Raw genomic sequence first — 17,727 nt, forward strand, 5'->3', positions numbered from 1 at the left:
CAGGAAGAAGAAAGCAGAAACTAAAGAGACGGGGTACCTACAGGGAGCACTGGGAACAGGGTGGGAAGAACTGGAAGGGGAGGGACAATTTTCTGAATAGACTTTTTTCTATAGGTCTAACTCTTACAACCATAATAATGTCTCACATACCCAAAATGGCATACAAACCTAAAATCACAAACCTTACTGCACTACAAATGAATAATATAACGGCACTGAAAAGGTTAAGAAAGAAAATAACTAACCTGAGTAACTTTAGAAAACAGTATTTTGATTGGATACAGCAAAGACAGAAAAGCAGTATACAAGTGTTAGTAAATTTTATTCTCACAGAGTGATGAATTAACAATTCTGAAACTACTTTATGTATATCCTAGGACTGAATAAGTAAGTAAATATAGCTCTGTCTACTGAGATTTTAGTACCCATATCTTGGGGTCTAAACACTACTCTCCAATAAAGGAGACTAAAGCTCCTTGGAGGAATGATTGATTCCCGGCTGGGACAGGAAAAATACTAGATGAACCACATCTCATGGTACCAGAAAGTAGAGGAGTGCTCGAAAATTCACAGGGGCGTGTTGAAAGGATGCAGCAGTCAACTTGATGAATCTCCCTATGGCCAAATCTGGGACCATTTGAGAAATAAAACAATGACAGTACTGGATTATGATGCATAGAATAAAATAAACATCCATGAGTTCATATTGATATAAATAAAATTACAGATAGAGAGTAAATGAGGGGAAGAAAAAGCTCTTCCTCACAGAATTCTAATATTAATGTAGAAAGAATGAAGGAAATAGAGACTTGCCAATAGGTAAACACCACAGCAATTACTGTTGTAGGTAACTGCTACAACAATCATCAATGCATGCTAAAGGTAGTGGGTAAAGTGCAATGAGAAATAAGATATTTGCATAGTCTCGAAGGATCACCTTATAAGATAGTGACTAATTACTGAAGGAAAAATTAGTAACTTTACAGTAGAGAAACCTGGAAGATACCATCTTAAGTCAAGTGAACAAAGTTAAAATCACCAGCCGTTAAATATACTGACATCTGTACCCCCTGATATGGTACAATGAGAATGACATGAAGCACCGCTTCTGTGGTATTCTGGCCAAAAAGGCATAACCCCATGTAGCCACAAGCAAATACCGCACAAACCCGAATCAAGGACTTTCTACAACTGTCATAGATTGGAGAGGATAAAGGAGACATATGACATCTGAACATAATGCAGGTCCTGGATTGAATCCTGGACCAGAAAAAGGACATCAGTGGGAAAACTAAGATTTGTAGCTTAGTCAACAGTATTGTATCAGTGCTAATTTCCTAGTTTTGCTAATTATGCTATGGCTACATAAGATGTTAATATTAGTATAAACTGGGTGAAGTGTAACATGGGAACTCCTTGTCCTCTTTTTATAATTTTCCTCTAAAATTGTTTTTAAAAAAGTTTAAACCTAATAGTTTCAGTAACTTTTCACTCATAACTACCTGTTATCCTTAGCTTACCAATTAAAAATTAAGCATTTGATAAATATCTTCCTATCAAACAGATAAAAGGAGAATTATGTTAAAAGAGTTTTGACAGCAACTACATTCACTATAAAAAAATGTTAGACATAATCAAAATAGCAAATTAAGAGTAGTTGCTTCCTTACCTTAAGTACCACATGGGGTCAGCATCACTCATAACCTTTTCATTGGCTTTCATTATTTTCTTTATCTGCAGGGGAAAGAGTAACATGAGGAAAGACTCTGGCTTCCAGTTAATTCTTAACCATATCCTTTTCCAAGATCTGATGCTTACCTCTACATTAATGAAATAGTTAAATGAATCTATATGCTGTTTCACAAGGCCTTTCACCTAAACAGATAAAAAGTAAAAAGTAGGTTAGCAACAAAATAGCAGATTACACAATGGATCTCACCTGATCCATAAATTTTCCTCAAAACCAAAATGAGAAAAAAAATCCATGAATTTTACTTAGCAAAGCTTTACATTTATGTGTCCTCACTCCATCTCTCCTCCATCTTACTAGAACACCCTCAAATTTTCCTCCCTGAAAAACAATCTGACCTTTGGAATTCAAGATATGAGTACCTGAATATACCTAATGACTCCCCATGAGCTAACAAATAAGGCAGGATTTTCCCTACATGCTTTGAATTTACAAAAAAGATCCCAGAAACAAATACAGCAGCTCAACAAATACAGTTGAGCTTCAACTCTTCAACCCTCAAACAACATCTATTTTCTTTCTTGTCTTGCTCCTATGTAAGCAGTTTTATGATTTCCACATATCTGTCTTTCATATCACTTTTAGAAGAATGAGAAGAAAAAACAAGGATCTCTATTAAGAAAACCAAAAATAATTGCATTTAAAATCAGAAGCAGAGTGAACATCAGGGACCTAAGATCGACCAGCTGGCAGCGACTTCCTTTCATCTCAGAAGTCAGTATGGCTGCACAAAGCGCTATGAAAAACACTGAAACGATAAACACATAGAATCCAGTCTTAGGATTTAAAGGACTGTAATGTTCATCATTTTACACTAATCTTCAAACGCAATTAGTTCAACACTTCTAGAACACTCTCAACAGACAGATAATCACAGGGCCTCTGCTTTAATTCCACCTCCTTATTCAGGATCTCACTGGCTTACAAAGCAGCCATCCTATTATGAAATAGTTCTGATTGTTAGGGGAAAAATTCACCCTTATAATGATCTGCAGTCTGCCGTCCCCCAGTTTCCACCCCTGGGGCTTAACTGTCTTTTCTGGAGAAAATGCCTGCTCTACCACAGTCTGTTGAGTGATCACATCTCTCTTTCACGTTCTCACTTCCAGGCTGAACAGGCACTTCCACTATTTCTCACAGGCATGCCTTCCAGACCCCTCAGCAGCCCATGAACCGCTCCTGAGTGGGCTGTACGTTGTCATCACATGGATGTTAATCCTCCACAGCCTGACCAGTGTACAGTGGGGCTACTACGTACCTCCCTCATTCTGGATATTTTACCACTGCTATTAAAAAACAAGGTCACGTTACAGGCTGATCAACTAAAACTCAAAAGGTTAATTTTTTATGTTCACAAAAGAATGCTATTAAGTCAAGCACACCCCATTTGGTACTTGTGCAAAACTAAGAGGGACTTACATGAGTCCCTCTTCACTGCTGTCACCCCAACCTAACATTCCAAGTCTTGATTCTACCTGCCCACAGCACTGCAGCCTCACAAGCTTCAAGTTCCTGTCTTCAGTTACATATTAAAAATCTTTATATTTTTGTCCTTGGACAAATATATTTCAAGGTGGTCTGAGTAAAAGAGAACCCCAACTTTAAATGAATGAAATAGCTGTAGTCTCATGTCTCTGTTAAGTTCTCTACCTTGTCAACTACAAAGTGGCATTTTCCATTGGCACCTGCCATCTAAGCACTAATATTCTAGTGGACAGTTCAGAAGATTCAAGGTTCAAGTCCCTTCAAGGTTGACATAGTAACTGTCGAGTTTAAAAAAATGCACAACATGAGAGTTGCAAGTTAAGTTTTATTTGGGGCAAAATGAGGATTACAGCCAGGAGACAGCGTCCCAGATAGCTGAGAAACTTCTCCAAAGACACAGGGGGGAAGGTCAGTATATATGTGATTTTGGTGAAGGAGGAGTACATGCAATCAAGCACATATTTTTTGCAGAAGGTTTCTGCTACTCTCGTGAAGGTTACTGCTAGTCACGAGGTGCAGACATCACCATGAAGGATTTTAGTGCTTTTCTAGATACGAGGAGATGCAAGAATTGGGCTCATAAAATTGGCTCCTGAAAATATCTAACTATTGGGCTTCCCTAGTGGCTCAGTGGTTAAGAATCTGCCTGCCAAGACAGAGGACACGGGTTTGAGCCCTGGTCCGGGAAGATCCCACATGCCACGGAAGAACTAAGCCCGTGCGCCACAACTACTGAAGCCCGTGTGCCTAGAGCCCGTGCTCCGCAACAAGAGAAGACACCACAGTGAGAAGCCCATGCACTGCAACAAAGAGTAGCCCCTGCTGACCACAACTAGAGAAAGCCCGTGCACAGCAACGAAGACCCAACGCAGCCAAAAATAAAAATAAATAAAATAAAATTTAAAAAATATATATCTAACTATCTGAAGACCTGTTTTGCCAGTTTTTCCCAGAGCACACAATGCCTCATTTCTGCTCTCCACCCTGAACTTCTTTCAGGGGTGTTGAAAGTCAGCAGCTGTAGCAGCACATGATTTAATCCTTGTAGAGGTAGATGGCAAGTGCCAATGGAAAATGCCAATATGTAGTAGACAACCTCTTCTTGGACCACATACCACCAACTGTCTCCTCTTTTTTAATCATGAATCCTACCCCTTCTCCTCTGCTCATGCATATGTGTGTATGTGTATATATATATATAGTTCCCTTTGAAAAAGAAAAAAGTCATAATTAAAAACAACAACAAAAAAACTTCCCTTGACCTTACTATCATTTTATTTTATTTTTGGTTACTTAAAACTTCTTCAAGAGCTTCCTATTGCTGTTAGAAGAAAAGCCAAAATCCTTCACATCAAACTCCTTAACCATAAAATCTGGTCAGAAATCTGGCCCTGACAGCTCCCCAGCTTCATCTCCCAGCACTCTCCCTTCTGCCTATTAACAGAAAACTAAGTTGGACAAAACTCTACTCATTTTTCAAGTCTTCATTCTTTCACTTAGCAAGATGCTTCCAAGATTCATCCATGTTGTAGCATATGTCAGCACTTGATTTCTTTTTATTGCCAAATACTATTCCATTGTATGGATAGACCATATTTTATTTATCCATCCATTAGCTGGTGCTCATGTGAGTTGTTTGCACTTTTTGGCTATTATGAATAATGCTGCTATGAACATCTGTGTACAAGTTTTTGCACGGACATGTTTTCATTTATCTTGAGTAAATACCTTGGAGTAGAATCGCAGGATCAGACAGTAACTATGTTTAACCATTTGATGAACTGCCAGGCTGCTTTCCAAAGCGGCTGCAACATTCTACATTCCCATCAGTAGAGCGTTAGAGCTCCACATCCTCATCAACACTTGCTACTGTCTTTTTTTGACTAGAACCATCCTACTGTGTGTCAAGTGGTCTATCATTGTGGAACCTGCTACTACTCAGCATAAGCTCTTTAAAACTGAAATTCAATAATAATAGGAATCTTATAATCTGTAGTTCCTCTGTCTAGCCACTCACCCATTCCAGCCAAGCAGACTGGACTCTGTTTCCTACAGACCCCGTGGAGGCTCCCCCTGAGCACTTTTATTAAGCCATGCTCCCCGCATCCTACCTTTCAGCTCAGTTAATTCCTTTCCTCTTAAGATGTGGCTTACATCTCACCTCCTTTGGGAGGACCTCTCTGACCACTTGTGGCATCACTCTTGCCAACAGCACTTTGGTTTGTATTATTCATGTGCCATGCTACAATGTATACTACTTCCTATCTCTAAAATTAGATTAGCAATCCCCTAACTAGTATTCTATAGACAGGGATACTGCCTTATAATTTCTTGTACTTCTAAAACCTAGAAAAGCACACAGTTGTACAAAGTCAAAAAATGTTGGTGAAAAAAATTAATTTTAAAAAAGGCTTATTTCTTCACTCTTCATTGGAAAAACAACTAATTATTATTAAATATTAATTACCTTTAAAAATGCTGGAAGCAGCCGCCATTTTTCCTGTGAATCAGAACAATAAAAGTATCAGAACTCTGTGCTAGCAATCACAGTATTTTCATGAGAAGTTACTTTAATGTACCCAAAATGACTCACTTCATCACAGTAAGCAAAAGAAAGTAAATGAAAACGAACAATTTTTACACTGCAACCACTTTTATGGAAATCATATATGTGCTGTGTATGTACATGTATACAAACATGTACACACACAAGTATATATAAACCACAGATTTCTTAAATAGAATATACTTTAATCTCTTCTTGGTGACTCAAGATTCCAAGTACTTTTTATCTTTATTTTATTCTCATGACACTTCCTGAGTAAGCAGGGTTTGCCAGTCTGTGGAAGGGTGAGTACGTTTCAGAGAGGCTGGTGTGGAAGCTAGGTCTCTCAACCCAAAGGGAGTTCTTTCTCCCCCTTATTTTTTCTCAACTAGTGCCTGGTCAGAGCTCAGGCTGCAGAAGGATATCACATGGTGTCCACCTCCTACTTTAAATGGTTGCAAACTGCCACACTTCTTGAGTTCTTGGGCCTGCTCTTCACACCTTCCTGAGGTCGTAAACATCCTACCATGATAAGACTCTTCATGAATGGTATCTAATCTGTTAATGGGAAATCTGACAAATGGTTAGAACTGAGTCTTAAGTAAGAATACACAGTTTCTGAGTAAGGGCTCCAGGATCATGTAAGACTTCCCAAGAACTGTAAACTTTTTTACTTTGAGTAACAGGAGAAGCATTGGAAGGTTTTGAGCAAGAGTGACAAGATGATGTGACTCATTTTAACTGGATCACTCTAGCTGCTGGGGTGAGAACAGGCAAGGTTAGAAGGAGGGAGATCATTTAGGAGTTCACTGCAATACTCCAGGCTGATAACAATATGGGTAGTGAGAAACTGTTGGCTAGGAAACTCAATGTGAAGTTAGAGCCAACAGGACTTGACAGTAGATTAGATGGAGACTCTGAGAGAAAGAAGAGTTGAGACGGACACCTTAGAGTTGCCATTTCTGGAGATGAGGAGGACGCTGGATGTCTGGATGCTGTCAGAGCAGCAGGTTTAGGTGTACAGGGGTCATCAGGAGTTTGGTTGGGGGCATGTGAAGTTTGAGATATCCATTTGTCTATTTGGAGATGCCAAATAGACAACAAATATAGGTCTGGAACTTGGGAAGAGAGTGGCCTGGAGATCTAAATCAGGGAGAGGTCAGCAAATGGAGGGTAGTTAAAGCCATGTAACAGATGAAATCACGTGGAGAAGAGTTCCATGAAGTGAGATCAAAAACACTCCAACGTTTAGAAATGAGGAGCAGAAAGCACATCCAGCAAAGAAGACTGAGGAATGGCCTGAGAGGGAGGCAGACCACCTGGAAAAAGTAAAAACATTTTTTCAAGAAAAAAGGTAGGTGGGGGCAGGGGGTACGTAAGAAATCTCTATACCTTCCTCTCAATTTTGCTGTGAACCTGAAACTACTCTAAAAAAAAGTCAAATCTTAAAAAAAAAAAGTTGAGTCTGGCAAAATTCATCTATGATGATCGAAATCAAAAGGTGTGGTAGGGCACAAACTGAAAAGGGAACTTTATAGGATGCTGAAAATGTTCCGTATCTTGTATGGGGTGCTAGTCATTTGGGTATACATAACTGTCAAAACTAATGTAAATGAACACTTAGTACTCATGCATCTTACTGTATGTAAATCTACACAGAAGAATGCGAGAAAAATCAGAGAAGACTATATGAGGAGAGTAGAAAGATCTTGAGGAGATCTGGGTGTGGGGGGGGGGGGGGCGGAGAAACAGGTTAGAGAAGTAAGCAGTGGCCAAAATGAGAAAAGGACTCATATAAGTATGGTAAGGACTTTAGATTTTGCCCTGAGAGCAATGGGCAGACTGAAGAATTTTAACCAAGGGAGCAACGTGATCATATCTGCCTGTTTAAACTGATGGCTCTGGCTACAGAGCTGAGAACAGACTGTTGGAATGGGACAAGTCAGGAGCCTAGGAAATAAGAGATGACAGTGGTTCAGACTTGGAGAACAGAAGAAAGGAAGTTTCAGAATTGAGTACATTTTGTAGTTGGGGGCCCTTAAGATGGGACGGTGGATTGGATGCAGAGGGCCAGGAAAAGGAACTGTTATTCCTGAATCAGAAGACTGGAAATGTAGTACTGGTCCCTTCACAGCTGTGCAAATTCAGACAAGACACAGAAATCCTTTAGGCTTATTCCTTCAGCTCTCTGGAGAAGCAGTCCAGTCAGCAGTTAAGGATGAGGGCTCTGGAGTCTGACTGCCAGGGTCCAAAATACAGATCAGCCATTTAACAACCTTCCGAAACTGGGTGAGTTACTTAACCTCTCTGAGCCTTAAAAATCTTCATTGGCAAAATGGGGCAAAAATATTACTTGCTTCAGATGATTAAATAACATAATGCTCGTTAGGCTTGAACAGAGCTGGCACATACGTGCTCAGTAAATGCTGGCTCTTAAATAGCTGTTCAAGAGCTAAAAATTCAGATCAACTATACTCCAATATAAAAAAAAAAAGTTAAAAATCCAGTATTGCCCAATGAAGATCAGCAGTGTATTGCAGGCACACACAGATTGAATCTAACAGGCTGATTGTAATTCCTTTATTTGCCGAATAATTATTAAAGAAACAGATTTACTGATCCTGTCGGCCATTCTCCTCCTTAAACTTGTCAATGGCATCCCAGCCCTCCTTTAGATGCCTAACAAAACCTTTCATAATCAGGATCCTTATCTGTCACCCTCAAATCTCTCCTCTACTTTTCTCCACTCCAGTACTACTGGATTTGTTTTAATTCCTTAAAAACAGATGGTCTTGCCTCCAGGCTTCCAGTGTCCTGTTCCCTCTACCTGAATCTCTCCCTTGACTATTTCTTCACTTCCCATCCCATGCCAACTAAGATTTTGAGGCCCAGAGAAGTTATATGTACCTTTCCAGAAAATAAAATTCCGTCAACATCTGAACTTCATTAGGCAGCTCACTGTAGGGCAGTTATCCTTAACTTCTGAGAATCTGATGAAAGCTACGGGGCTACTCCCCCGAAAACACCTAGGCAAAACTTGGAGTAAATTTTCTCGGCGTTTAAAATACTCCTGCAGCCCAAACTTGAGTTCCCGGTGAAAAGGAAAAATTACTAGCCTGGGATTCAGACGATCTGGTTTTCCCACCACAGCCAGCTGTGGGACCTCACCAAAGTGGCCTAAGCTCCCTGGACCTCATTATCCCTTATAAGCCGTCAAAGATGCAATACGTCCTCCCAAAGTGGGCGAGAGTCAGTCCCTCCCTGATAACACACGAACACTGGAATGCGTCCAACCCGAGAGCCGTGCGCGGAGCCGCTGGGTCTGCGCGGCGGCTGACATCTCCCCTCAGCTTGACCCTGCACGCACAGCAGTGGCCGGCTCTGGAGAGGACTCGCGCGGATCCCCAGGCACGCGCGGAGTCCTGAGCATGCGCGGAAGACGCGGCCCGTCCCCCTCCGCGGCCAGAGTTCTCGGGGCAACGCCTCCCGGGGACGCATGCCAGCCTCTCTTCCGTTCCACGCGTGCCCTGCCCTCACCTCTACAGTCGGGATCGGCGCGGCCAGCTGCTCCGGGGTCAAGTTCCCAAACTCCTCCGCAAGCACGTCCATGCTGTTCACGACAAAGGAAGGAGCAAACAGAACCCTCACGCGCGCCTTCGCTGCTCCAGGCAAACTGCTGTACCCGTGGAGAGCGGTGCGCGGTGGCCTAAATAGTCCCTGCCGCGCAACTTAATTGGAGTCGCGGAAGAAAGGTTCCGCCTGCTCTCGGTCAGAACCTGCGGTTGAACCCGGATGTGGCTGAGGCGGAGCTTGGAAACTGCGCCCCCTGGTGTCGCTCGGAAGTCTCGCCTGGGTAATCTTAAACCCCAGCGGACAGATTTTGGCATTTATCCCACAATCAAGACCAACAACGCGTATTGTCATTTTAAAAATAATTCAAAGTAAACGGTAACTGGATAATTTGCACAACTTGAGCCACCGAGGCATAGAATTCATTTAATTTAAGCCCAAACTACACATTGTATAGTATGGAAAAAACAGGAAATTTACCAAATGCCTAGTAGGAGGAGATTGGTTAAAAAATTAAGGTACATGCGTGTGATGGCCTATTATACAATCATTAAAATGACCACAAAGTGAGGAGGAGTTAACTTACCTAGAGAGAAGAGCATAACAGGTCAGTAATTAAGATAGTGTTATATTCTAAAAGGGCTAGACAGAAGATCCAGGAGTAAATTCCAGCAGAAATTTAGTATGAAAAGATGACATTTTAAAAGAGCAGGGGAAAGATGGCTTATCCAAAAATTGATGTTGGAGCTGCTGATTAGCCATTTAGAAAAAAAATACACCTAAGTAAATACTATACGGATTAAATATTTAAATGTTAACAAAACCTTAGAAGAAAATATAAAGTGAGTAAATCCATAACACTGAGCTGTGGCCACCTTCAAGGACAGCAATATAGTCAGAAATCATAAGGAAAATATTCATAGATTGGATAATATCATTCTAGCCATAGGTTTATGATTCCACGGAAAATTTAAAATTTTCTGAACAGATGGTTAAAAATCACCATGAATGGTTTTCAAGAAATACAAGTTGGGGCTTCCCTGGTGGTGCAGTGGTTGAGCGTCCGCCTGCCGATGCTAGGGGACGCGGGTTCGTGCCCCGGTTTGGGAGGATCCCACATGCCGCGGAGCGGCTGGGCCCGTGAGCCATGGCCGCTGGGCCTGCGTGTCCGGAGCCTGTGCTCCGCAACGGGAGAGACCACAACAGTGAGAGGCCCGCGTACCGCAAAAAAAAAAAAAGAAAAAAAGAAAGAAATACAAGTTGGCAGAAGAGAAAGGATTGGTATCCCTAATTTAAAATGAACTTACAGGGACTTCCCTGGTGGCGCAGTGGTTAAGAATCTGCCTGCTAGTGCAGGGAACACGGGTTTGATCCCTGGTCCAGGAAGATCCCACGTGCCACGGAGCAACTAAGCCCGTGCACCACAACTACTGAACCTGCACTCCAGAGCCTATGAGCCACAACTACTGAAACCCGTGCACCTAGAGCCCGTGCTCCGCAACAAGAGAAGCCACCGCAATGAGAAGCCTGCGCACCACAACGAAGAGTAATCCCCACTCGCGTCAACTAGAGAAAGCTCACGCGCAGCGACGAAGACCCAACGCAGCCAAAAAATTTTAAAAATTAAAAAAAAATGATAGAGCCTGCCTTGTAGCGGGTTGTGCAGTTATATGAGATCATTTATATAAAGTGCTTAGGCCATAATATGGTAAGTAATTATTTTACTACATTCTGAAAGAAAAAAATTATATTCAGGTTCCCTACCATGCCGGCAAGTGCAGCTGCTGGGACAGATTACTAGGTTTCCTTTCTTCTTCATAAAGCCTTGCGATAAATCGCTAGGTCCCTTTCCCTTGAAAGCTGAACAAGACTAACATACCAAGCTTAGACATGAAAAGATAAAGCTTCGCTTGAAAAACAGAGAACAAGAGGGTACAAGTTGCTAGTACAAATGTACGTTCTAAAAGGTCAGATTAAATCATGGAGGATAAGGTCATACCTGATTTACTAAATGAAATTAGAACATGTTGGGTGTGTCACTATCCTTTGAAGTTGACAGCAAGGACAATAACTGCAGCCTTCTATGTACCCTTGAGTTTCTCTGCCAATGACAACATTGGGCTTAATGAACCACGGTTGTGATATGATTTGACAATTTTTGGTCTTATGTATTTAAGTACTCAATCATCACTTCTCAAAATACTAAAACCTCTTGAAGTGTGAAAGAGATTTAGGACAAATAAATGAGCTATTGTAATGTATTCTGTCCACATTATGCTTTAGAGTTTGTAGACAATTTCAAATACATTATCTCATTTGATTCTCACAATAGCTCTGCGAGGCAGTCAGGTAGGTTAGGAAATGGATGTTCAGGGAGACTAAAAGATTGGCTTGAGGTCATATAGCTAAGAAGCAGAAGTGAATTCAACCTCAGGCCCTGTGACTCTCAGTCCCATGCTACTTTTACTGAATAATGAGTGGAAAATGTTGGTACCTAACATCCTCAGAGGTTGAACAGGCTGAATTTTAGTTTTAAGAAAGATTCAAGTGAAAAAAATATGTTGCACAAAAGATGGCGCTCCCCACGCCCATGGCATACTTAGCCAATCAGCCACAGAATTCTTTACTGCTTGTCCTGGATTTAGCTTCAAAATCCTCTCAACACAGTGCTCTGGGAGCTAATACTAAAAGATCAGAGCAGACACATGACCTTAAACTTATTTTCATGGGACTTCCCTGGTGGTCCAGTGGTTAGGACGTTGCGCTTCCAACGCAGGGGTCTTGGATTCGATCCCTGATTGGGGAACTAAGATCCTGCATGCCGTGTGGCATGGCCAAAGTGGGGGGGGGGGCGCGGAATCAGGTAGTTCCTGCATGGTCTACTAGGCAATGCCCAGCACTTCATTAACACAAGGACCCAGTAAGTTCTGTTGTTCATTAAAAAAATAAACTTATTTTCATAAAAAGATGATTCGTAGAGCTTATTCAAGGAAACTGGAGGGATCTGAGGTGGAGACTGTTGCTAATGCTTACCAACACCCACACCCGCCTTTTCTCCTGGGCACATCTTCCTGACTCCTTTGCAGTTAGATGGGGCCAGATGACCATCTAGCCATCTAGTCATCAACTAACGATCTAGTTAGTTGTGCCCAATGTACCATAAGTAGAAGTGGGTGATCCTTTTCTTTCCCTTATTAAGGAGACACTGAAGGTTTCAGGGACTATTGAGTTACAAGATGGATGGAAGTTGGGTCTCTAAGTGGCTGAATGGAGTAGGGTCCACGACACACACACCAACCTTCCCTAAACTTTGAACTACAATTTGAGAAATAAGGTTATGCTGAGGCTTTGCTCAGCAGTTCATCTACACACACCAATAAAGGTTGACTTCAATGGCTATGCCCTTCCTGGAATCATCTTTTCGTGTCATTCTTAGAGGCAATACTGGATTGGGGGACCTCTTCACACATTTCTCCCATTCAAGTTTTAAAGACCTCATGAGTGCACATGATAGTGGATTTGTTTTTCTCTTTCTGATCCTTCCTTTTTGGAAGAAATCCCTAGTTGGGTGACCTTGGTGGGAACACAGGAGTCTAAGGGGCAGCTACTGTCTTGTTCCATCCCCTGCAAATTAGAGCCTGCGCCCTTGATAGAGATTCTTCCAACTGAATGTTGATATCTGAGACTTTAAATCTTGAGCAAATGAGGCAAAGCAGCAAGGACAATTGAGAAACCAGTCTCTGAATCCAGCCTGGCTGAGGTCCTATGCTTGCATTGCCTTGGTTCTTCCCATCTTCCAAGCTTAATTACCCAGGTAAAACAGATTCCATGAGGTACTTAAACCTCTCCAATAAACTCTCTTTCTGCTTCTGTTAGCTAGAGTCCATTTCTACATGGACTCTTGTGCCATGTGTTGTTCATGCGTATACACACATGCACACAACACAGAATATTCTAGCACCAACAGCAAGTGTTCTTTGCCAGGGCAATCCTTCCAAAATATAAATTGCTTGTAACCTTCTCCTGTTTCAAAAGATTCAACGGTTATCTCTTTCAGGACAAAACCCTCCCTTTTGAGCATGACATCCCAGAAGCCTTTTACCTTGCTTGTTTCCCCTCTCATCACTTCCCCTCTTCTATAGGCTGGACCCTTGGCTTACCATTTCTCCACACCGTTGTACCCACTGGGCACTTGGCCTCTTGTGCCTTTCCCTTTCTTGGCAAGTTCCTGCCTACCCTTCATGCTTTAGCTCAAGGGTGACCTCCACGAAACACAGTCTGGCAGTATTTCCTCTAGCACCACGTGTATGTGTTTTATTGCCCGAATTACACTTTATTGCAATTGTTCACAAGTTTATCCTTCTTATTAGGTTACAAACTTCTTCAGGACAGTGTCTGTCTAGTCATCTGTGTATCAAAGATCTAGGATACTTCTTGGCACACTGTAGATGCTCAGTAGCTATCTGTTGACTGAATGAACGAATGAACATGACCTGATGTCTGTGAGGCTCTGATGATCAGCAGAAGAATCCTTCTAAAACAACTGCAATAAAGAGTGTGCAGTATTCCAGCCCTGAGTTACCCAAAGGTGGTTTAGAAAACAAAGAGACACCAGCTATCTTGAAATAATTTTTAATGTTTTAAAATTTAACTAGTGCACACAATACATGTTTTAGCAGAAGAAGAATGAAAATGTGTGTATGGTGTTTAATAAAATTGACATTACAAAACAAGACCATGTTAAGAAAATTCTCAAAAGTAAAAGTAAACATTTCAGTAAAAACCAAGTAAACAACACGCTAAGGGATAGGATTTTAAAATCCTAATAAATGTAGTTGCCTAAATCCAGACTTCAGACATTGAGATTTACTTTGTCACTTTAAAAAAAAAAAAAAAAAAAAAAAGGCAGAATGCCCTTCATTTTAAATGCATTTTTAAAAAATGTTTGCACATTGTTTTCCTGCTGGCAACTCAGTATAATCAAGTATATAAGAATACCAGACGGATTCCAATCTGATAATAAAAAAGTGTATCACCTGGTCTTCTGGTTAAATATACAGTTCACCTCAGAAAGCAACAAAAAGTTATGCTACACATTACATTTCTATGTCACACCCTCCCTGCTGTCCAGGCCCCAAAGTGAACACAGTTGAAAACTACTTCAACGTAAGAGAAAATGAAAACAAAAATCTACAGCACCTTTTGGTTTCTAAGCATAGGAAACAGGCAGAATGGAAATACAGGAAGAGTGAAACAATGGGTGAGACCAATGATGTGCTCTTCAGTAAAATTCCATTTATACACAGCTGCTCAAATGGACAGAATGGCTGATTTATGTATTGGTCACATGAGAAAAAAAAAACTGACTTTCAAAATTTCCTCGAATTCTGGCAGATCCCTCCAAAATGTAAAGACTGGAGATAATTTACTCACACAATCATTTCCTAGAACTTTATCAAATAATTAGGTAGCACCATAATGGTGAAGGTCGTGGTGAGGAAGAGAGGAAGAAAGGAGCATTATTTTTTCCTTCCTACCCACTCTTCTCCATCAAATTACTAAGGTTCAATGAGTCCTCAGAAAACCAAACAATCAAAATGCATTTCATGCAAATAAAGCACTTTCCAGGCTGAGTCCGTCCAAAAGGTAGTGCTTCACTTAACATTTCAGAAGAAGTATGCAGTTCCACGACAGTATGCAGATTTCTCTAGAATCCTGACAACGAGTGCCAGCTTGGCAAAGTTTAATTAAATGCATAGGAGTGGCAAATGATGATGATACTTAGAAGAGCATCTTGGTCACAGCAGGTAAGAATTTAATCAGCACAGAAGGTGTTTGCTAGCACATTATATGGTTAAAAATTCCAGAGTTCAACTGTTTCTTTTTCAGACATGAATTTCACTGAGAATGGGGATCTTGTTTTATCAATTTTTCTTCTTACAAGTAAAACAATTCAAACCACTCCTGCCTTATGTAAAAATATTAAAATCTTATATAAACCTTATCAGGCCTGAGAAATGCAGGGACATTCACGAAGAGATGTGTGCAAAAACTGTTTCCCTCAGAGAGCAGGATAAGTGAGAAGAATCCACCCTCTAGAATAAAATTTTAGCAGGGGTTTGTTTCTATTTTCACTAAATGAACAAGGGAGGTTTTATCTAAAATTTGTATGTAGCTTTAAAATGTATTTAATACACTGAAATTCTAAACAAATACTGACAATTGGTATCACAAAGTGTGATTTGGTATATTTGTAGAATTTGAGGACTTATACTACGTAAGCTCCTATTACACATTAATAAAATTTAATTGTACATTTAAAATACGATTATCCCTTACTTCACATCATTTATTCAGAACATCAATCCCCTTGGTTATGTTCACAACTTTCAACCCCTTAAGAAGCTGTACCAAAGTTAAAAAAAAATCATTAGATTTGATGTGAAATACAACTCCTTACAGGTTGAATGAATAAGCCAGATATATATGCTTAAGAAAACATTTACAAGTATTATATAGGTAATATAATTAATTACAAATTGCTTGCTGTTCATTAAAAACATCTCTTTTGGACTTGTAGATAGTGCACAAACAGGGTCATTACGACGTGCATGTCTTTGCAATGCTAATATTACTGGATTATACAGATTCGGGCTAACGCTGTGCCACACACAGGACTGAGGACATGCCGCATCTGAAATGCCATTGATGGAAGCAGACTGGGTACCTAAGTGCTGGGCTTCCAATCTTTTATCCAATGTCAGTTCCTCTTTAGTTAGTAGATGATGAAGCTTCCGCCTTCCCCGTGGCTTCCTCACTAAAGAGCAGCTTTCGAAGTATATTTGCATAAAATGGTCCATACACTTGTTTGTTGAGATTCACAATGCTTGCATATTGCGAGCCTAGCACCTCTAGCTCCTGCTGAACGACAGTGAGGCCTCCTGGCACGGCAGGCATGCATTTTTGAGGGTTTGGCAGGCAAAGTAGGCTTTTCATGTATAGCTGGATTCGTTTTTCTGGGGAAAAAGAAGGCATCTTTATCTGTCCCATTATTAAAGCACGTGATTTTGAAAAATGAGAACAGTAATTGTGGTATGTGGATTGCGGCAACATTCTCAGTTCTTGACCTCTCCCTATATTCGTGCCCTTTCCAAAGCAGCCTTGCAGCTCTTCCCATCAAAGACTGGAGTCTGTTTCCCCATGCCTTGGAGCAGGGATGGCCTTACGACTTGCTTTGGCCAATGCAGAATGTGGCAGAAGTGCTGGTATGTGACTTCCGTGCTCAAGAGGCATTGTTTGAACCCACTCTCTCTGCCTACCACCACCATGTAAACAAGCCTGGGCTTGATGAGGGACCATGTTGAGGGAAGCCCAGTTGTTCCATCTTAGGCCATCCTAGACCAACCTGTAGCCAACCAACTCCCAAGCACCTGAGAGAGCCCAGGCAAGATCAGCAGAGCTACCCACCCAAGCCACAGCTGACCACAAATGCACGCGTGCGTCCAGCAAGATCAAAAGAACTACCCAGTTGCCCCACAGACTTGTAAGCAATGACAGATGGAGTTTTGGGGTAATTTGTTATGCAGTAATAGCTAGCTAACAAAACATGCATAGCATTTTCAGGGTGGGGTGGGGAATCTTTTACAAAAACTCAACGTCCATAATTTTAGTTATGTATCCTAAAGCTGAGTTTGTAAACTGGCACTGCCAGTTTGGTCCACGTAGTGTTTTTTAAAAATAGAAGTCATTTAAAACGAGGGGATTTCACATAGAAAATCAAAGTTTTGGTTCTTCTTGAAAAATCTACAGATCTGGCAAACTTGGGGGCCCAAACTGCCACAGGGCAAGGGTGAGCACACATCCGAGTTTTCACAGGACAGTTAAAGTTGACACCTGCTGTCCTGGCATAATTAAAAAGAGCACTCTCAAAAGTGTCCTGGGGTGGAAAACAAATTATATGATCACCCCCCTCGTGGGCAAACAATCTGGAGTCACTAAGGAAGGGCCACCCCACTGGCACTGCCCCTTCTCCATTCTTCCTGCTTCAGTGCCTCAGTGTATCTGCATTTGAGACGACTTCACAAAAGCACGCAAATGCATAAATAAGTGAAGCTGCAGTGGTATTGGACAAATGGTACTGGACAAGCCTGACATGCCCCAGCCCATGCTGCTCCAAGGATGTTCTCTGGCTTTGGAAACAGAAATCTCACAAATAAGGAAGTTTACTAAGGAAAATACACTCCATCGAATACAGATAACTATATTGCTGAAACTTATCTCTAAACACTTCTCCCAAAAATCACACGTTTCAGCCAGACCTGACCTAGAACTCAAAGTCCCCAGTGTCCCATGTCCATATCTTAGCCCAAATTGTTTC

The 17,727-nt window shown here is 41.2% G+C and overlaps 2 protein-coding genes across 8 annotated transcripts in view; both read right to left on the reverse strand.

Moving 5' to 3' along the window:
• POLR3B (RNA polymerase III subunit B) overlaps positions 1 to 9,575 on the reverse strand; it is a 130,650-nt gene extending 121,075 nt beyond the window's left edge. For both annotated transcript variants that reach the window (XM_032646258.1, XM_032646257.1), the window contains exons 1-4: positions 9,318 to 9,575; positions 5,703 to 5,735; positions 1,819 to 1,875; positions 1,670 to 1,734 (exon numbers count right to left, since the gene is read on the reverse strand). In XM_032646258.1, the coding sequence (XP_032502149.1) occupies positions 1,670 to 1,734; positions 1,819 to 1,875; positions 5,703 to 5,735; positions 9,318 to 9,389 (227 nt within the window). In that variant the 5' untranslated portion in view covers positions 9,390 to 9,575. The remainder of the gene's footprint in view (positions 1 to 1,669; positions 1,735 to 1,818; positions 1,876 to 5,702; positions 5,736 to 9,317) is intronic.
• A 4,391-nt stretch (positions 9,576 to 13,966) lies between these two features.
• TCP11L2 (t-complex 11 like 2) overlaps positions 13,967 to 17,727 on the reverse strand; it is a 41,849-nt gene continuing 38,088 nt past the window's right edge. For all 6 annotated transcript variants that reach the window (XM_032645037.1, XM_032645036.1, XM_032645035.1 and 3 more), the window contains one exon: positions 13,967 to 16,366. In XM_032645037.1, the coding sequence (XP_032500928.1) occupies positions 16,122 to 16,366 (245 nt within the window). In that variant the 3' untranslated portion in view covers positions 13,967 to 16,121. The remainder of the gene's footprint in view (positions 16,367 to 17,727) is intronic.

The sequence above is a fragment of the Phocoena sinus genome, chromosome 10 (genome assembly GCF_008692025.1).
Source record: "Phocoena sinus isolate mPhoSin1 chromosome 10, mPhoSin1.pri, whole genome shotgun sequence".
In the NCBI taxonomy this organism is placed as follows: domain Eukaryota; kingdom Metazoa; phylum Chordata; class Mammalia; order Artiodactyla; family Phocoenidae; genus Phocoena; species Phocoena sinus.